This window comes from Molothrus ater, chromosome 14 (genome assembly GCF_012460135.2).
Source record: "Molothrus ater isolate BHLD 08-10-18 breed brown headed cowbird chromosome 14, BPBGC_Mater_1.1, whole genome shotgun sequence".
NCBI lineage: Eukaryota > Metazoa > Chordata > Aves > Passeriformes > Icteridae > Molothrus > Molothrus ater.
This window is the reverse complement of record NC_050491.2, coordinates 8,330,580-8,351,492: the sequence shown is the minus strand read 5'-3', so window position 1 is coordinate 8,351,492 and position 20,913 is coordinate 8,330,580. Positions and strand designations below refer to the sequence as shown.

General features: G+C 41.2%; 2 protein-coding genes across 3 annotated transcripts in view; one reads left to right on the top strand and one right to left on the bottom strand.

The window, feature by feature from the left end:
• Positions 1-2,531: 2,531 nt before the first annotated feature.
• NXT2 (nuclear transport factor 2 like export factor 2) lies at positions 2,532-10,420 on the top strand. Its single transcript, XM_036402225.1, has 4 exons — positions 2,532-2,585; positions 4,573-4,659; positions 5,772-5,916; positions 6,813-10,420. The coding sequence occupies exons 1-4, from the start codon at positions 2,571-2,573 to the stop codon at positions 6,989-6,991; spliced, it is 426 nt and encodes a 141-aa protein (XP_036258118.1). The 5' UTR covers positions 2,532-2,570; the 3' UTR covers positions 6,992-10,420.
• A 5,268-nt stretch (positions 10,421-15,688) lies between these two features.
• Positions 15,689-20,913, bottom strand: part of ACSL4 (acyl-CoA synthetase long chain family member 4) — a 37,219-nt gene continuing 31,994 nt past the window's right edge. For both annotated transcript variants that reach the window (XM_036401876.2, XM_036401878.2), the window contains 3 exons: positions 20,727-20,841; positions 19,921-20,078; positions 15,689-18,145 (listed from right to left, as the gene is read on the bottom strand). In XM_036401876.2, coding sequence (XP_036257769.1) covers positions 17,988-18,145; positions 19,921-20,078; positions 20,727-20,841 — 431 coding nt within the window. In that variant the 3' untranslated portion in view covers positions 15,689-17,987. The remainder of the gene's footprint in view (positions 18,146-19,920; positions 20,079-20,726; positions 20,842-20,913) is intronic.

The following is a 20,913-nucleotide window of genomic DNA, read 5'->3' as shown; positions in this document are numbered from 1 at the left end:
GTTGCAATACATTTGGTATCTAAACTGCTTGAATTTTAACTTTGTCTGTATTTGTCTGTAATTTGAAATTACTCTGATGCTTATTGATTAGTTTGATCTGAAACACATGCCTCTGTTGCAAACTATTGATTTGTGCATCACCTTTTAGCCAAGTAGGTTACTTGAATGGTGCTTGGGTCATTATTTCAGATGCAATCTCTGTCTAATATTTGCCTTCAAAGAGCTGATGGAATTGTTTGACATTTGGCCAAGATATTTCCTAAAACTGGAGCTTGAGCACTGGGGCTGTGGAACTGATGTAGAGGCTAAAGGTACATTTTGAAGAAATTTTGTTTATTCCTTATTTAGCCGAAGTAAACAAACCAAAGGCCAGGTCTGGCTTCCACTAGAGTTAGTGGGTTTTGCCCTTTTTGCTCACAGTTGGCTATTGGGTTACTGATGTTTTAGGGAACATTGGGTACCACTGTAATAGCACAGAGAGCAGGGACAGTCCAAAAGAAAGCTGTGCTGCTTTCCCTGCTGCAGAGCTGCTGTGCCAGATCAGCTGAGCACAGAACCACAGGCCAGAGGCTCAGACAAGGCTGAATAATTTGCTGTATTCAGGAATAGAAGCAAAACATCTGCAAGCATGTATTCAGTGATCATACAGGATTCTCCTAACTCTCCCATTTGTAAACAAAAGCAAATGACAAAACTCTTTACTTCCAGCTGGAAGTAAATTGTTCTTCACTGGAAAATGATTCCTTAAAAGGTCACGGGTACATTCGGCCTGGAGAAATATTACTTAGCATTTGATTGATGTTAAGAGCTCCCACAAAGCAGTTTTAATTGTTGTGGGCTACCTGCCAGGGCCCAGCATTCAGGCCTGAGCTCAACCCAAACTGAGCTCAGAATATGCTACAAGCTGAGCTGAGCTGACAATTTCAGAGAGCACAGAAACTCCAGTTCCAGCCCTGCAGGCCTCTCTCATCCAAGTGAACTCTGCATAGAAATTCTGTTACATCTAGCATGTGGAGCAGTTAGTGCTCCATCTGTAGCTGATTCCATAATTATTCATTTAAGAAAAGAAAATTAATGAAAATTTACTTTAATGCCTAGTCTCAAAGGATGTCTCTTTTTTGAAATGGGGAAGATATTAGAGGAAAAAAACCCCACAAATATATTTACCTGGCCATATGTTTTACATACATATGGTCAGATTTTCTCAAGAAGTCAAATAATGCATCATTACCTAATGAAATGAAGAGGATTTTAAAATTTCTTTAACAAGCAAATGTGGTGACACTTTGAACTGACCTGTTCTGAAAATTTATCTCCACTTGGGACTGCTTTGAATGGAGTAAAATGGAACAGTTATTTGTACTTATCTCAGCATATCCCATTGGATACAATTCCCAGTACAATATATACCAAGTCCTGTTTTTCTTTAAAAAACAAGGGAGGCATTTACCAGCATAAGAGTCATTGCATTCCTCCAGTTCTGGTATGGCAGAAATTTGAGGTGGAGTGGCCACAGTTGAGAGTCCCCATGGGACTCTAACAAGCACAGGTTCTGCCCAGGTCCTCCTTTTTTGCTGGGAACTGGCCAAAATAGGCTTTCTTAAGTCCACTGCAGTTTAGTAAATCCTTTAGCATTAAAAAGCTTTAGCATTAATTTTTTATCCATCCTGTAAGTCAAACATGAGACCTACTCCCAGTTCTCATTAAAATCAACAGATCAAATCTCTGAGTTTTCATTGAGCTCTTGCTCAGGCAAAACCCTCAAACACTGAGTCATGATCCAGTTTCACAAGAATCCCATTAATCAGAGTCTGTCTGGAATTGCCCAGTGTCAGTTGCTTCCCTTGTTTTAGGAGACAGTTCATTACTGAGCTCATGCCCCAAATGTCAGAGTTTGCTGTGACACAGAGCAAGGTTCATTTGAAAAATGGCCCGGCTGAGATGCAGCCTGTGTTCATTTCTGCATGGGCCTTAATGCAAAAGTGCATCATTGTCACATGAGGGTTCTGTGGGAAAACGTGAGCTCTTCACCTTATTGGAGACTGAATTCCATTTTCATTCAGTGGGCATTCCTTGCCCACTGAATCAAATAATTGACAATAAAATCTATGCAGTTTGTCTGTGATTCTGAAATTATTCAGTGCTTTGTTATGAATGTTAATTTATTTTAATCAATGGCTGTAAACAGAAGAAAATATGGCCTAACCTAGATGGCTGAATGCATTTCTATAATCTTGATACATCCTTCAGTAAAGATATTTTTAGGTGTTTTGAGTAAATTTGACTGAAGCTCTAAAGCAGTCATTTCTAAGAATTACTTCACACAAATAGAGGAATACATAACACTATTCGCTGTTTAATGGTGATTACAATTTCGATTCCTTTCCCGGTTCCAGCTCTCCGGGCCATTTCCAGCCCTGCAGTGAAAGCTCGGGAATGTCCATGGTGGAGGGAACGCTCGCTCGGCGGAACGCTCGGCAGGGCCCCGCGGCGGAACGCTTTGGGCGAGGGACGCGCGGCCGGAAGCGGCGGAGCAGAGCACTTCCGGCGCCCTCCCGCCTCGCCGCCCCATGGCCGCGTCCGTGGTGAGTCCGGGCCGGGCCGGGAACCGCCGGGAACCGCGGCCCGGGGCCGGGGAGCGCGGGATGTCCGCCTCGGGAGGATGCTGCGGGCGACAGGGCGGGCGTGGGAGCGCGGGGAGGCCGCCGGGAGCGTCCCGGCTCCGTGAGACACGGAACGGGCAGGGCAGGGCGGCAGCGCCTCAGCACGGGCTGCGGGCAGGGGCCGCTCCGGCCTCCCGAGGGTCCGGGACAGCGCGGGGCCCGTGCGGGGCGGCCTCAGCGTGTTCCTACAGGGGCCTCAGGGCAGAGAGGAGCTCGGTGAGGCCCTCGGCAGCGGCCGGGTGCGTTGGAAACTGCTTGGAGTTGGCGCCAGAGTCTTGGAGAAGTTGATTTTGGGGCTGGTTGGTTGGTTGGTTGGTTTTTTCAATTATGGCTTTCCTGTTAAAAGCTTGGAAGGAGGGTTTCTGGGTGAGGTATTTGGACGTTGGAACCCGAAGGAAGTGTGACCGTCTCCATGCTCGGAGATGTCCAAACGTGGCAGGAGACAGGACAGAGGACTCGGCTGTCAGATATAGCCCGGAAAGTGATCAACCTTTGGGGTCAGCTCTGCTTTGAAAAGGGACTAGGACCAGATGACCTCCAGAAGTTTATTCCAGCCTGAACTGTTCACAGAGTTTAAAACTTTGTTGGTTATGGCTGTAAAACTTGCAAAACCGACAGCTGATTTCCTGTTAGACTTCTCTTGCAGGTACCCCAAGAGCTGGTTCTAGACTCTGGCACCCCTGCAGTGCCCTCTTACAGCCACTGCGTGTGTGGGGAGCTGCAGGGGAGGGTTTGGGGCAGGCTGGGCAGGGGGAGCTGCTGGGGGCTCCCAGGCCCTGCTGTCACTGCCCAGAGCTGCAGTCACTGCTCCCGGGGACAGCTCTGACACTCCCGAGGCTCTCTGGGCACTCCTGGGACTGGCAGTGGCCTGTGAGTTTGGGAGCTGCTGGGCACGGTAGGGAGGTGAAGAGCAGTTTGTGTTCATGCAGGGGGTGAGAAAAGATAGTGCACAGAAACATGCTTGGCTTTGTTGGATAAACGGGGATTATTTGATAGGCCTTGGCTTCTTTTCAGATTGGAGTTTTCTTGTGTTAATACTGGAGGGATTCCTGGTGGTTCTGGAGAATATTCAGTAAAAGCAGCCAAGGAAATACAAGCAGTGAAATTGCTCAGCACTGATCGAGTTGCAGATACTGAGAGTATAATACTGAAATAGGACAGTGATAAATAATAGCATTTTAAACAATTTATAAGAGAATCAAATGCAGATTTATGAATGTATGGACAGGAAATTCAGGATCTGCTTTCCAGGATGTCCCAGTTCAGGGTCTGTAAAAGATTGAGAGGCAAACAGATGCACAAACTGAGCCAATAACCCAGTGAGATCACAGTACAGTGGTGGGACTACAAAGGCTGTTACCTGGGGATGAATGCAAGTGAGAGGTGTGAGGAAAATGATGAGGGGTGAGGAGAAGTGTTTGGGTTTCACCTGTGGATACAGCACTGATCCCTTCTACAAGGAATACAATCAGATGTTGGTGTTCTCTTTCTTACTATACTTTATATTTCTATAGATAAAGGTATGTTAAAAATGAGACTGGGATGGCAGTGTGATGGGGTTCTTGCTAATTCTCAAGTACCTGAATAAATCTTGTTTTTTAACTTTATTTCAGAACAGCCATCACAGCAACAATTGTTTTCCTTGAATAATTGTGTGGCCACACTACCTGCAGCCAGCTGTAGCCCGTTTTCCAATGTAAATATTTGCAATGTAAATACAGTAACTATATCAGCATTCAAAACTAATGCTGAAACTGTCACCTGCCTAACAGCTGGTACTTCTGCAAGTAGAAAAGGAGCTTAGAATAAATTCAACGTTATTTGAAGTCAAAGTCAAACTTGCAGGAGAAATTGAATCAATCATTGGATTGCATAACTAAAGAAATTTGATCTGATTTCTTCCCTCCAGGATTTCAAAACCTATGTGGATCAAGCTTGTAGAGCTGCAGATGAGTTTGTCAACATTTACTATGAGACAATGGACAAGAGGAGAAGGGTATGTAGCTGTTTTGACGATAATTAAAACTGTCCTGGCACTTTTTGTTTGCATTTCTGTCATTGCACAGAAAGCACCTGAGCATGGTGACCATGTACTGCACTGGCTGTGGCAGAGCAGAGCAGGGCAGCTGCTCCTCAGGCTCCCTGCAGAGCATTTTGTTCTCCTGTGCAGCCTTGCTGTAAAAGGGGCTCTTCAGCAGTGCCTTGGACTTCTCATGGCCCTCGTTCAGTTGGTGTGCAGCTGTGTCCTGCAGGTGCAGGATTTGGTCAGTACAGGGCAGCAGAACTTGCTTTATTTTCCCTTGAGGACAGGACTTAGCTTTTTTATTTCCCCAAATATCTTTCATTAGCAGTTACCACTTTTGGTTCTGGGGTTTTTCTGAGTGCCTGAAGCTGAAGCAGTACAGCTGTACTTGGCTCTGCAGGTCTTCCTGGAGCACACTGATGTGGTACCATGTGACAAATGTATTCACCACGAGAGCCTTGGAGACCAATCTTTGGAATTTTAAATGTACTGTAGTTGCAATTCAATGTGTGAAAGTACCAGCAGTCCCATGTTACTGCACACATGAGTGGGTTGGACAGGGGTATGTCAACACCTTGAAGGAGAGTTGGGCAGTTACTCAGCTCTGACAGCTTATGAAACATTTGGGAAGTTCTGGTATGCTGCTGTGCTTTTCAAGTTTCACTTGTTCCTGCTCTTGTTCACTTTTTTTTTTTTAACCTGAAATTATAATTTCCTGACCTAAACTGTGTTGTGTGGACACTTTCCCTCTCAGAAGAAAAAAAAAAAGAAAATCAGTGATAAACTTAACTGTGGAAAGGTAGCACTGTCCTTTTGTTAGCAACCACTTCAGTTCTGTCATTACCTTTGTTAAAGGGATGTTATCAATATTTGAGATATGAGTCACTGTGCTACTCATAAAGGAAAATGTGTTAGTTTTAATTCTTGGTTAGGAGCAGTGGTTGTTAAAAGGAGCTACTGTTTCAGGAAGGCATTTTATTTGTCAGACTAACAGAAGAAATCGGTAATTCACAGTGTAAGTTTTGTATGTTGTCCATTATATGTTTACATATTTTCCCTAAATGTCTATTTTCATAATCACTCAGGCTTTAACCAGACTGTATTTGGACAAAGCAACATTAGTTTGGAATGGAAATGCAGTGTCTGGGCAAGAAGAACTAAATAAGTTTTTTGAAATGTTGCCATCAAGTGAATTCCAGGTTAATGTGTTGGACTGCCAGCCTGTTCACGGTAAGGTTGTATTATAATTTATTTAGTTATTTTTCATTCTTTTTAACTATTGAAAGTGAGCAATTATTATAGGGCTTAATAATTCCTTTGGAATAAGTTTAGAGAAAATACCAAGGGTTGAAATGTCAAGTTGTGCTTAAATAAAGCACAAATCAAGAGATGCAGCAATTATACACTTTTTTTCATGTCTGCGAAAATATTTTAAGGACTTTTTTTGTTTAGATCATATTCAGATGTGATCTATTTTTATGTATGGAAATAGTCTGGCTTACCAGGTTATGTTGTGCTTGGGAGACCCCTATGGTAGCCTCTTGTACTGACCTGCAGTATCATGTGAACAAATGGTTATTAACCTGTATGTACTTTGGTTTCTTTACATCTAGAATAGGTTTTAAGTTCTTTAGATTTCTGATTAACAACTCCTAAAGAAAGGCTTACATAATTGAGAAGTTAATAAATGGCTTCTAATGGACATTTTGGGAATATAAGTAAGGGAAAAGCCTGTGGTCAAACACACTTGCTTTGCTCTGCTGTGAAAAAGATATAATTTCTAATAACCGGGTGGGAAAAGTATATGCAAGTTGCTAAATATCTCTATGTGTGTATATCTCAAGTAATGAGAGCTCACTCTAAGCACAAATGGAGGTGTTTGTCAGTGCTCTAAATGAAGAGCAGGAGATGAAAGTGGCAAAGCCATTGCCGAGCCGTGTTGGTGAACGCACCGCTGTCTGTGTAGAAACGCTGCACCAGAGCTGCACTTCCCTGCCTGTACCCAGCCGTTAGCCTGGCGCAGTGTAACCACACTTGAACCAAGCTTCTGTGTGCATTTCCTGCCTCTTTACCTGCTAGTCTTTGTTTGAGTTGTTTTCTTCATCATTTCATACCTCCTTGTGAAGAGCAAGCTACTCAAGGCCAGACAACAGTCCTCGTGGTGACAAGTGGGACTGTCAAATTTGATGGGGATAAGCAGCGCTACTTCAATCAGAACTTCCTGCTGACAGCACAGGCCACCCCCACCAACACCGTGTGGAAGATCGCCGGGGACTGCTTCCGCTTCCAGGACTGGGCCAGTTAGCAGGGCTGGCATGGGCAGTGACCTCTCCCCTCTGGCACCACCACTCCACTGTGCAGGCAGCTGTTCCCACAGGGAATGCGCGCGCTCTTTGTGTTGCATCTGATGTTACGGACGGGCTGCAGATGTTTCGGGGTTGATTCCAGTGACCACAGCTGTAGTAATAAAATGTGAGAGGTTGCTCGTGTTAGTTGAATTTAGTCAAGTGCTGAAGGCAGTGAGCTGTATTCGAATCATTCCTAAAATGCCTTACATGCAGCTGTGCTGCCACTGCTGAGTGCTCAAACCGTTCTGTTTGAACACAGAATCCTATTCATATACAATTCTGACCAAACGTAATTTTTTTCAACTTGAAAAGATCTGTTTTTACAGTATCATCTTCTCTCTTTTGAAGAAGATGCTTGTGGCATGAAGATGTAATTTTGAAAGCTCCCTACTCCCAGTTGTGAGAGGCTGGGAAGGATTGCTATGGTTTCTACTGTTAGTGAAAGGAGCAAATAAAGCTCCTAAGTTTGTAATCTCTCAATCCATTGGAAAGGTAATGTTTACCTTCTCTGATGCCAAAGGACCATAAATCTTTGGGTTTCCTTTCAGTCTGAGCTTCCCAGACTTTGGTTGTTAATTCCATGGATTCATATGTAGGGCATGCTGAATGATTCGGAGCTCCTGTGCCAATAACTCTTCACATGCACGTGAAGGACTTCAAACTGATTATTTTTCTTTTGAAGTCTTACCATGGCCTAGAAATAGGTCACATACCTGTTTTCTGTTGGCTTTAGTTCTGCATTCTGTTGCTTTGAGGTTTGGATTATTTTTCTCATATTAAGTCTGCAAGTTTTGAATCCTTACTGTCTTTTCAAGAAACATTGTAGTTAAAAAGTGGCACTGAAAGTGTGCATTACTGTGAAGCCTTCAATTTTTCTCATCAGTACTGTTACTCAGAACAGGTGCTTGCATTATTTTCAATCGAGAACAGCAGCTCTGCACCACTAACACTATCTTCCTCTCATGCAGATTTTTACTGTATTTTTTCATGTTCTTTTTTAAAATTGCCTTTAATTATTGATTCTCTGGGGGTTTTGTGTGTTTTGCTTAAAATTTGTAGTTTAAAGCTTCCAGCTGCTTTGAAACACTTTCCAAGACTGTAAGTTAAGAGTATCCACCTTTGGAACTTCAGGGCAAATCTGAGTATCAGCAGCTTTGTTTTAAACTGGTGTGTTTCTGTTTTAAGCTGAGTTAAAGAAAAAGCAAACCCAAAATGTAGCTGTATAGCTGTAGCTGTATCCCTGAGCATACCCTTGCTTGTAGCTGAAAGTACAGGAGGCAAGCTTGTAACTCTCATCAAAACCTGTTTAAATGACAGCAGCAGTCTGAAAGCAGTTACAACTGCAGCTCACTTGTTCAGTGACTTAAATGGAGAAAACTGTGAAAATGAGCAATATCTCACTTGGGCAAAACATAAAGCATCTGCAGTTTGCCATGTAATCCCACAAACAATGGGATATTTAGCTGAAATGAGTGGCTTTATTTCCTTTTCAGGCCCTCTAGTCTGTACACCAGTAAGTTAGAAGTAGTAACCCTGTCTCTGTTCAGAGGCTGTTTATGATCAGAACTATTGTGTACCTATTTTTCAGGCTGAAGAATTTGAATTCCTGCAGAATAGTGGAAGAACAGAATTTTTGAAAACTGTAAATATTGTAAATACATTGTTATTTCTGTATGTAGTGAAGAAAGGATCATTCTATTTAATTACTGTTTGTTCTTAAGAGAATATGTGATGTTCATATATTTGTATTTCCTCTAGAAGATTGAAAAGAAAACATAACCTGAGCATGCCTGTAACTGGTACAGCATTGTTGAGCTGTGACACTGGCGTGGTGTATTCTACTGGCTGTTTAACTTGCTGTTGATTGTGTAAGTGGTGTTACAGATCTGCTTTGCATACACAAAACAGGTTTTGCCTTTTAAAATGCAGCAATGGGTGCAGCTGTGGCATTGGCTTGTTGGACTTTGAAGGCGGTCACCAGAACACACACTTATCAGTACCTGATAAGCTTGTGCTGTGAATAAATACTTATTGGATATTTTTATCCAAGTTTGAATTTGTATAATAATTTTTAAGCTTTTTCTAGGCAGACTGGGAGATTCAAAATATATGAGGCAATGTTTCAGTCAATCAGAGGTTATTCTCAATTATTTTCATGCTATTTAAATGCAAGCTGCTTTTAAAATTGACTTTTGCAATTAATATTGAAAAAAAACTGACCAAACAAAAAACCCCACCACTACCTGGAACATGACTGAGGAAGATAACTAACTGGCCTAGCTGGACAAAGCCAGTTAAAACTCCTACTTAGTAAGATTGTAGATGGAGTAGGAGAGTAGGACTTGGTTTGCATACCCAGGGCTTTTTTAGGGAGATTCACTGGAACACAATTGCTTCAGGCCAGGGAGAGGTGCCAGTTACTCCTGCCTATTTCCATCATCTTCAGTGAGGATCACTTGGGTGATTCAGTACTACTATAATTAGTTCTTGCTCTTATAACTAAAAATGCTGGTTTGCAAAATATTTTTATTTATTATACCAAGTGAGATTGTAGCTATTACAGTTAAGTGGTGGTTTTACAATGGAGTAACTAATGGCACAAACAAAAAAATCTCTTTGTTGCTAGCTCTGTGCTGCTTGTTAATATTCTGTGCTGAAATTAGCAGAAAACACAAAAAATGCTTTCATTTAATTCTGTACAAACCCATCCAGCTGGTTTTGTATGACCATTGCTGACTCTACTGCAATACCCAAAATTTTCAGTGGGCATCTATAAAATGAATATGTTTGTGCTCCAAACACTGAACTGGAGTTAATGCTTCCATTTTTTTGTTCGAGACCAAATTATTCCTGTACAACCAGTCAGTGAAACAAAGCCAGCTGAAGAGCTAAGCACTTCCACTAAGAAATTGTAGCAACTGAAGACTTGAGAGATCTTTTTGTATGTTCCCTGTATTGTCTATAGCAGTCACTGCTTTTCTGTTGCTTTGTTTGTTTGGCATACTACAGTTCAATTGATTTCAAATGCCTATGTTGGAGAAAAGGGATTTGTACTGATGGTATGAATGGTTTGTTCTGATATGCCTGTGCTTCCTTAACCTGTCTGGAGAAAAGCACATTATAAAGAAATGCTGTTTTATCAGTAAAATAACTTTCCACACTTGAATATATTTTGTAAGTTTTTGAAATTGTTTGAGACCTCTTGTAAGATTAATTTTCAAAACTGAAAGAAACAACCAAACAAAAAAACAAACAAGAAAAAAAAAAGCACCAAAAAAACCCCAAACCTACAGGTTACTCTACCTTTTTTTTCTTTTATTATTATTATTATTATTACTAGAAATTTTCATAGCTTGTTCTTATGATATTAAAAGTACAAGAAATAATTTGTGGCTTCCTTATCTTTACTACTTGTGTTGTAGGTCTGAGTTCTGATTGTTGCTGAGTGGTGCTGGGGCACTGCAAAACAGGCTGGCAGCTCTGCCAGGGTAAAATGTGTCTGGAATATCCCTATGGCAAGTGCCTTGCCAGAAGCACTCTCAGGCAGTAAATGTTGAGCTGCCCAAAGTAACTATGTCAAATTAACATATCCCTCTAAGATTTACTAAAGTTTAGACTGTTCTCCAACACATGCCTGGACGAAGTCAAACAAAATTTGAGCCAGATCCTTGGGTTGCAAATATTTTCACTGAGAACATGTTGTGCTTCTACTGTTTCTCTTAAGAAGAAATGAAACTCTGAAAGGAGAAATGCTTTTTGTGATAATTCCAGTGATTTATTCACTATTTTGCTGTTTAGAACATTAAATTACTGAGGCACACTTGCTCAGTGTACACAGCAGCTTTTAAATGCTGACGCTGCAAAGATGAGGATGCTCGTGCAAGGTCAACAGTTGCATGGAAATTGATGTTCTAGAAATGTATTCTGGAAACTACCAAATATACTGGAAAGTTCTTGCTGTATTTGAGGGTATAGATTTCAGTGAGGCTTTGCAGGCAGTTACTTTTGGTAATGATCCTGAGCAAGGCTGTGACAGCTGATGCAGTGTAAAGATTTATGAGTGCTGGGAAAAATAAATCAGCTCAGACCAGAAGATGTTTTTGTAGATATGTTGAAAGTGGATCCAAAAACTGCTTTTTCAAAATTGCCACTGGGCTGAAGAGAAGAACATTAAAGTCTTCCTAGAAAAGTGAGCTTTTCTTTTTTGTTCCTAACTGCAGAAAGGTAGGACATTGATTGCTGGGCTTACTCCTTCAGAAGACTGGGTTTAATAATATAAATAAATCTATTTGCTACACTTTGTGACTGAATGGACTACAGGCTCTAAGTGACCATTTTGCCCTGCATCAGTAACAGAAGTGCCTTAGAATATTCTGGTGATGACAAAATTGTGTTGGATTGCAGTGGCTGATTTTTGTCTTCTTGAAGCCTGTTTCAGGTCCCAAAACCCAGTGGGTTTGCATCCTTGTGGTTTTTCCAACCAAGGAAAATGCAGGTCTGCCAAAATAAAGGCAGGAAGGAGGTGGTTGTAGTCACAGAATCACAGAATGGTTTGGGTTGGAAGGGACCTTAAAGCTCATCTTCCAGCCCCTTGCAGTGAGCAGGGACACCTTCCACTAGACAAGATTGCTCCAAGCTCCATCCAACCTGGCCTTGAGCACTGCAGGGATGGGACATCCACAGCCTGTGCCAGGGCCTCACCACCCTCTCAGTGATGAATTTCTTCCTAATGCCCAATCCAAACCTCTCCTGCAGGAGAACATCATCCAGCACCCAGCTGAAAAACAAGAGCAAGGTCAACAGCCAAGGCCCTGGGCAGGCTCCCAGAGCAGCTTTGCTGTTGAGGGCACACAGCAGAGAAAAGGGAGGAAGTTTGGAGGGATCAGTGCTGGGGAATTGGAGCTTGAGCAGCAACAGCTGGGCTGGTCTGATGCCCAGGGAAGAATTAATTGGGGCCATTAAATTGGTAATCAGCTACAGAGGCTCGTCTCCTTAATCAGAAAGGCCTGGGAACAACTGAATGTTACCAGGTGAGTTCTGGGTGGTTCCCAGTCTGGCTGGACTGGAGAGGGTCCTGAGGCCACAGGCAGGTGAGTTTTCTTCATACTTTTTCCCCCTTGCAAAGGTCTCTGTCCATAGTTAAGGGTTTTTTGTAATCCTATGACTGCTCTGAGGGTCTTGAATTTTTCCCTGCTCCCAGGTTGTTTATCTGGTAACTCTAATTTCAGTTGTCATTATTTATAGAGGTGAGTGTGGCAGTTGCACGTGTTAGAGATTGACAACCTTGCCAGCATTTAGAGTAGTTTTTATCTTGTGCAGTTTCTTTGCTCGTTTCCAGAAGATGGCTGGGGCTGATCATTGTGATCATTCCATCTTCCTCTCATTGTTTTTGGAGGAAAAGATGTATTTTAACAGCAGACCAGAATGAGTACCCAGCTGAAAAGGCAAAATGCCATAGTATTGACTTGGGCTTTTCTATATAAACTGCATTAGGCAAATGTGCAATACTGAGTTAAGGATTGAAAAAATATTGGTTGATTTTCCATAATGCTTCTCTTTTAAAGTTGCTTCAGAAGGAATGCTAGTAAATGGGATGTTTCTGTAGCAACACAAAAAAAAAAAGAAGTCCCAAGGTGAGAGCTGTCCCATTACATGAGAAGCAGGCAGGTTCTGGGATGCAGGTAAAGGCTTTGGGAAGTAATTTCAATAAGCTCTGTAGGGGGGTGAGGCTGGTGTTTTGTTTTGAATGTGGGGGCAGAGGGGCCCTGGTTTAATGACCTTGAGCCATAGAAATGGGCTCACTGGGAGAGATTGTGTTTGCTGCAATTTAAAAGGCAGAAAGTAAAGTAGGGCAGGTACCTATAGAGAACAGTGATCCATTCTTCATGCTCACTCCCTGGGGAGCACAATAAGTAATAGGCTGATTTATATCTGGAGGGAAACATTTGAGTTTGTTGTTTAAAACAATAAAAAACCCTAGAAAGAACTCCTAGGGCTGGAACACCATGTGAACTGAAGTAATGATTTCAATTTACCTGTTAGAAGTACTCCAGAACTGATTGAAATTGAAGTGTCTTTTCTGTGTTTTAAAAAAGTAAAGCCTGAATGACACCTTCTTGTTTTAGCATTTAAATTGATAGGAGGTCATGTCTTGGAGAGATGGGCATTCCTGCTCAGGGTCTGGATGCTCAGAAATAACAGGGATGACACAGAGGTGATGGGCAAACTTCTGTACTTGGACACGTGAGGATAAATGCAGAAATAAGCAGGTGGGACAAACATGTAGTGACCTCTGGCAGTTCTGGGAATGTTCATCATTCACCAGCTTATTGGTGTTTCAAAATGGGAGAACAAGGGGAAAATTCAACTGTTTGTGGTGTATTTTTGGTTTCATTTTTTGTTTTGGTGTTCTAGTTATTTTTTGCTTTAAAAGTACAGGTGAAGTCTGTGAGGATCAGACAGTGTGGCCAGAGCTCTGTTTGCCCAAATTAATTAGCACTGGTCTAATGTCAAGGCTACATGCTTCCAACCAAAGACAATTTTGGATAAATTATCTGTGATAATCAGCTTCATTAGAACACTTTATCAATCTAGAATGGTTTCATTTTCTTCAAAATGGGTCTCTCCCCAATAAAAGTGTAGCAAGATTCAACCTATTACAGCACCCAGCAGCAAAGCAATAGTGCAAATATTACCCCATTTCTGTCAGAACTCATTAAAATTAAATTATGTGAAAATGACAGGCTGAGTATAAATGTATATTTAATATAGTCAGCCCTGGTCCTGCATGGCTGATGCACTCCTATCATAAAGCAATCACTAATAGCACTGAGTTAACTGGAAATGTGTTTTATTAATCCAGCTAAGTTCACAAAGACTTTCACTCTGTGCGTTGTTTGCAGTTCCATGTAGCCAGTGACTGTAAGTTTTGCTGATTGCATTTTGTAGATTACCTTTATACCATCTTATGCAAAAAACCCACCAGATTTATTATTTTTAATCTTTGAGAGTGTAAATTTCACCGTTCAAAAAGGAAATTGCTTTACTGTCATGTAAATAGAGCTTAGCCATGGGGTAGGCTCAGTATGACTGAAAAGAAACCTCACCACAGACAAAAATAACTGAAACCAAACAAAGCCAAGGTACAAACAAACAAACAAAAACCCTAACAAAACCATATACATAATGAGAATTGAGAATTTATTCCTTGTTTTGCATGTAATTGCAGAACAACACTATTGTTAGAATACAACAGTTATTTGAAATTATTGTTCTGAGATGTGGTAGATACGGTCTTTTTTTTTTTTTTTGCTAGTGAAAATGAGTGACCCACATTGTGAACTGTGTTCTGTTCCTTTTATAGCCTGCCAGTGTGCTGGGAATTGCAGTTTGTGCTGGGGGAGCTGGCAGGCAGTGCCCTGCAGGTTATGCTCTGAGTGTTGGCAAGGGCACTGTGACTGCATGGGGTGGTTAAACACCACCTCACCTGCTCCTGAGGGAGTAGCTCCTTCCTCTCCCTGTTTACACTTTTTTCCCCCCTTTCAGGCCATGTAATGACATCTGCCTGTTACAGGCAGCATTCCTGTTGTGTCATGTGCAGGTCCCTGCCAGCCCCACCAATGGGTCTGTGCCAAGGCTGCTCCTCAGAGGCTTTGCTGAACTGTCATTGAGGCTCTGAAGACTTTCAGTGGCAGATCTTGGGCAACTAGTTCAGTATTTAGTAAGGAATTGGTTAAAATCCCATGTTTCTTTTAAAATGCAAATTATCCATTTCACTGTGCAAACTTAGACCCTGTTCCTTCTCTTTCCCTGGGGCCAGCCCTTTGTGCCTTGTGCATGGAGCTGCAGGTTAATCATCTGGTGGCACATGCCATTCCTCAGGCCAGCCAAACAACTCTGATCTCCCTTCACAGCTGAAGCTTCCCAGTGCCCTGCTGTGGTAGTTACACTCTGGCTTTCTCCAGACAGACCATGGCTTTGGAGGTAGAGAGCCTAAATACAATCTTACACCACATATGCCCAAACTGCATTTTGTTGCTCTTTGAACTTGTTTCTTCAGTCTTACAAGGATGATTTAAAATCCTTAACCTGCTTTCTGAAGAACTTTGATCATTGTGGAACCCTCAGCAATACATGAACCTCTCCCTCACATTTCAGTCCCATGGTGTATGTCCTTTCAGCCCAGCACAAGATAAACAGCATCTGTAACTATCACATAATGATTTTGAAGTTATTTACTATCTCTTCATCTGCATCCTAGTTCCTTCTTTTTAATGGCAAAAATTAAACATTCTTGCTTATTCTGTTTCTTCTCCACAAGCTCTGTCACAAAAAGGCTTTAGAATTCATTAAAATGAAGGATACAGTTCTTGCCCAACTGCAAGGTATTTGCAAACAATCCCCATATTTGAAGGCAGCCTCATGTAATCCTCCCCCCAAAGGTGCTTGAAAAGCTGATGATGTAGCAAATTGTCTTTTGCAGCACATCCACTTCTGGTTCATTCCTTACAAGAAAAACCAGGCCTGCTGGAGGCTTGGTTTTCATTACCTGAAGTATGGACTCACTGCTGCTGCTTTGTAAGGCAGACTCAGTTTTAGACAGAATGTGAGGCACAGAACAGGAACAATACAAAGATCTTCAAAAACACAAACTTGTTGAACCATTTAAGTTGTATTCCACTTTTGACATGTTAACATTGTGTTATGTGTGTACATATATTTTGAAAATAGCAATCCTCAGTCAACCAAGACACAGAAGATAAAATACATTTCATATAAATACATTCATGGCTTAAAAAAAAATAGTCTTAGAACCTGCTGCCAGACTAAAGTGTAAGTATCTTTCTTACATGTATTTCACTTTTGTGATGCTTATAGCTGACTAAAGGCTACTGAATAGAGACCAGTTTTAAAACATGGAAAAATTGGTACCATGGCTCCAGGACCAAGTAATTTTAAAAGTTGCTACTGCTATAGGATATATTCCCTGTTGTCAAAAAACAACTGTGTATATCTTAAAAAAAAATATTTTAGAAAAGCTATTTCCTTTAGTGACTCTTGTAGTTCCAAGCACAACTGGATACCATCACCTTTATATACCAGATTTTCTTTCTCTCTTTCCCCTTGGGGTTCTTGGAAGGTCAGCAGGCAGTATTCTGCACTAGCCAGAGAAAATTATGCATGGTGAAGTTTGAAGTTGGTCCCCAGGAGCGGGATGCTTTACTTGAGGAGTGTAGAGGCATTGTTTATTTTTGCTAAAGTCTATTTTAACTGGAAAATAAAAATACATATACATGCAGAAAAAGAAAAACTTGTCTTGAAATTGCAAGCTCTTGTATTCAAGAGAAGCAATGTACAAAATCTTTTACTTTCTGTACAGTGACAATACCAAATAGTTTTTTTAACCATCATATACACAACACAAGTGTTATGAATAGAAATCTATAAATACTTTCAAATGCATTTGCAATATAGAGCAGTTGAGGGCCACAGCTGTACAAAATGTAAGCAACATATATAAAACTATTAAGAAAGTGCAAAGTAGAACAGTATCAAGAGCCTGCACTTTTTACAGCACTTATGGTTCAAGTGTGAAGAGGTGACAGGGAGGCAGGAGCTCAGTAACAATTCAAAAGAAGACACAGTACAGGATTCGGCACACAAAATGATGAACTATTATTAAATTTAAATTACATCTTCCTCCTTCTTCACATCTGTGACTTCCAGTTAATAAGAGAACATTTTTATAATGAATTTCCATAGAGTGATTTGTCCCTTTTTACAAGTTTCCAAGAAACAAAGATTCCCTGGCCAGAGACTGCTTTTCTGTAAGTAAAACAAGACTAGACAGGGAAACTCCTGTTGGTGTCTGGTGGCCTTATCGTGCTTGCCACAGTTAAAAGAGGATGGAAATACCTTCCATAAAGGAATGCAGGCATTAAAACCTGATCCTCTAAGTTACACCCAGGTAACCAGTACTCACGTGTATGTGAAGGGCTAGAGAATCATTGCCTTAAAAACATCAACCACATCTCAAAAAACCCACCAAAACTCTTTTAAAAACTGAGTTTCAAATCTGTTTAGAGACCACTGCCCATCAGTTTCAGCTGTTTGCCAGTCCAGATGCAAGTTCTGCATTCAGGCACTGATTTCTCATCAGCACCCCCAGAGCTGTGCAAATCTTTTTTTCTTTTAAACTCTGTGTCCAGTGGAAAGCTCTGCTTGAATTAAAATGCAGTGGCAATTAAAAACCTGTTTGGTGAGTTGGAAGTTGAAATAGTTAATTCAATGTTCTTGAGTGAAATTTCTTATAACTTGTTTTTAGAAAGCTTTTCAGTTCACCTTTATTTCAGAAAGTGTACTGTCTATTCTTTTGTAGGCACTGTAAATATTCAAGATATTGATGTGCAGAAGAATCCATCCATTTCAAGCAGTGTGGTATTAGTGATCTCTAGCAAGTTCTTGACTACTGCTGTTGTCTTGGTTTTGTTTTTAAGTAGAGAATGGTAGACACTGGATACTCCTTTTCCCTCCTTGCTAGAGGGAAATATCTTATTACAAGTGTTTTATTATGACAGAAGAGTCATCACAATTACATTATTTTTTCCTCTTTGAAATATAAGCCAGACTTCAGCAAGAGTTAAAGAGAAGTTGTAAGCAGTCTGAATATGCTAGAGAAACACTACAATTACCTGGTCACACTGCTTCACATAATGATGTCTGTCTCAAAACTGGAGATGATCACACAAAACTCTATGAAGACCATCAGTGTCTAATCTGCTAACAATTAACAATTTGGAGTCTAAGATATTCTGTTTTACTTGATAGCAGCTATAGAAACAGTTGTCCATTTGGTGTATTTTTTGAATGTGTGATATCTACAGCGCACACAGACATCCAAAACTGAGGCATGAGAAGGAGCCACCTGCACAGCTGCCAGGTCAGCTGAGCTGTTTATTTGCCTCCATACATTCTTTCAATGTCGTTGAGGTAATGGTTTTTCAGTTCTTTCCTTTTCAGCTTGAAAGCATCTGTCACCAGCCCAGTCTCGGGGGTCCACGGCTCAGGGCTCAGCCGCACCTTGATGGGTATTTCAAATCTTTCTAATTTCACTGAGGGGACAAGAACAAAGAAAAGCACAACTGTGATTACAAAGCCAAATGAAATACTAATTCATGTTCCCTAAAAATCTGGTCAGCACCCTGTAGCTTGTATAATATGCTGTCCTCCTCAACGAAATAACCTTACACAAGGGCCACAGGCAAATTTCATCCTGTTCCAACACTGAGTGCTGGTTAGTGTGCAAATACTCTGATACACTCTGTGTTTAGAACTTGTGTTGGATATGACAATGCAAAATCTAAAGCTTGAAACAAATTACTGAGTAGCCTGAAGCTCTGAGACTACTGCCAGAAAAGCATACACTGAAATCTAGTTGTATCTTTGTTACAGGAATGGAATAACTAGTTAACTCAGACTAGCTGGACATGCTTCATATTTAAATTATAATGAAGTACTTGTACACTTGCCCTGGTTGAATGTTTCTTTCCTATATTTTTCATTCCTAAAAGTCTGTTTAGAGTTCAAAACAAAGGGACTTGTTTGTATTTTTGTTAGATTAGCACTTACTTTCTCTTCAGCTGGAAGCAGTGGCTTGGCACATGCAGAGCCTCACTGCAACCAAGGCTGCTTCTCTCTCTTGCACAGGTAATAGCCCGAGAGGGGGGAGCAAGGGAGGATAAAGGGAAGGGGATGGAGGGAAGGGCAGCAGCAGCAGTAACAGCACAGGGAGCAGCTGCATGTGCCCAGTACCACATGGAGTTTGCTGCCAGCTCCTGCAGGCACGCTGGGAATGGGATCCACAGCCATGGACTTGTAGCTGAATTCCAGCAGAGCCTCTGGGGGGCAGCAGCAGCAGCACCCAGCAGCTCCTCTGCCTTTCTAACTTCAGCTGCTATCAGCATGTGCTGCTGCACAACACTCAGATGTGTGCCTGCTCCTGATGAAGGTGCATCATGCTCTACTAAGAACGTAGAACTACCTCTTTAAGATAGTTTTGCATAAATTAGTTGTATCTCAAGAGTAGATTACTATCTAGAGGGCAGAAAGAAGGCATAAGCAAAGGGTTTAAGTACACAAAGCTATATGGATAGTAATTTGCCCAATTCATGATAAAAACTGCCAGGGATTAAAGTGTTTAAACCTAAGCCTTAAACATATGGATTGATTTATTTTTTTCAAGGTAAGACTTAAAAGTGTCTTTCCTTCTTGTTTTCCCATTTTCAGAAGGCAGATTCTCCTCTCTGTTTAAGAGAAAGTGCTTAGCATGTGCTTAAGTGCAGCATTTACTGCTTCCTTCTAGGAGGTGCCAATGCTTTAGAGATTTTCTTCCCCACTGAGTTTGTTCATTTTTTTGTCCTGTAAAGGACTGATGCCACTTTTGATCCTTCAGTACCACAGCAAGGAGCAGCAGGCTTTTAAGCCTCTACAACCACAAGGATCATGGCTGTTCAAAGCTGTAGGGAACAAAGTTGTATGGGGAAAAATGCTTTGAAATCTCTTGCTTAACCAGTTTCCTTGCCAGTAAATGCCTTGCAACTTTTTTTCCAATTAATGGCTCTTTTGGACCTTATTTTAACCATATTAGACAAGAAACTTGTCTCCAGAATTAAGTTGGAAAAAACCTTCAGATAATTTGTAAAAAATATAAGTAATATAGTAATCAATATAACCAGTATTATGTAAATTCCTGGGATAATATGGGACAATTTTGTGTGGTCTTTGCCTCAATAAACCATTAAGTTTTGGCAGATACAGAGAAGCTGGAAGGAGGAGGAGCAGTTAGTGAGGATCATGGCAGTTTTTGCTGGATGTGCTTGGTACTCACTCTTGTTTGCCACTTCTTTAATTTCTCGCAGTATTTCTGCTTCCATTGTAGGATTGTTACAAATGTCCACCCAGCTTCCACTGATGCCTTTCTGCTCAGCCAATGCTGACAGCTTCTTCTGGTTAGGGACCACAAAACTGATCACATAGGACTGGTCACTACACAGAGTGGCAAGAGAAGGAAGGAAAAAAGGTTCAGTCAAGACCTTTATTTCAGGGTGTGAATTACCTGCTGCTGGACCCACAAATGCCCAGATTATTCCACTATACAGAACCTTTCTTGTCCATTAAGTCTTCACATCTGAAGGTTTATCAAGAAGATATTTAAGCTGGTTTACAACATCAGGTTTGATCAGAATGAGGCTTTGCTGTCATTTCACTCATGCACATCTCAGTTTAGCTCCCCAGCTAGACCTGGCATTTAACCACTTCTCTGCAGCTCCCCCTCACGCAGGGAGAGAGGGAATATATTGGGACTATTTCCAAAACTCACTGGAAAGCTTTGGACCACGTGCAAAGTGGCCAGATTAACTTTTCACTGGGATTCTGACAGCCAGAACACATGATAAATATAACCATATATAATGATATATACCTGTTTAAGGAAGGGATGGGATGGAACAGAGGCATATCTGGATAGGAGAAATGCCAACAGAAAAACAGGTAATTTCTTCAGCTTTTAGGGAATCTGGAAAGCTGTGCTTCTTCAGACATGTTTGTAACTGGTACTCTGATGGAGAGGGTTGGGTCAGAGCCTGTACTTCATGTTTACTCTAAGCTGAATTTCTAAATTAATACCTCTCTTACCTTTTGGCATAAGCACAGATATTGTCAATCAATGGGCAGTTCTTCAGGGCTGCCTCTACTTTGCCCAGAGATACATATTCTCCTGCTTGGAGCTTTACCAAGTCCTTCTTACGATCTAGAGGTCAGGGAAAGGGAAAAAAAGAAAACCTTGTTTCATTTAAACTTGAGCATTTCCACAGACTCATTT

Coding starts and splice junctions, on each gene's coding strand:
- NXT2 (XM_036402225.1), top strand. Junction 4,660..5,771: donor CAATGGACAAGAGGAGAAGG/GTATGTAGCTGT, acceptor ATAATCACTCAG/GCTTTAACCAGACTGTATTT. Junction 5,917..6,812: donor GGACTGCCAGCCTGTTCACG/GTAAGGTTGTAT, acceptor CTCCTTGTGAAG/AGCAAGCTACTCAAGGCCAG.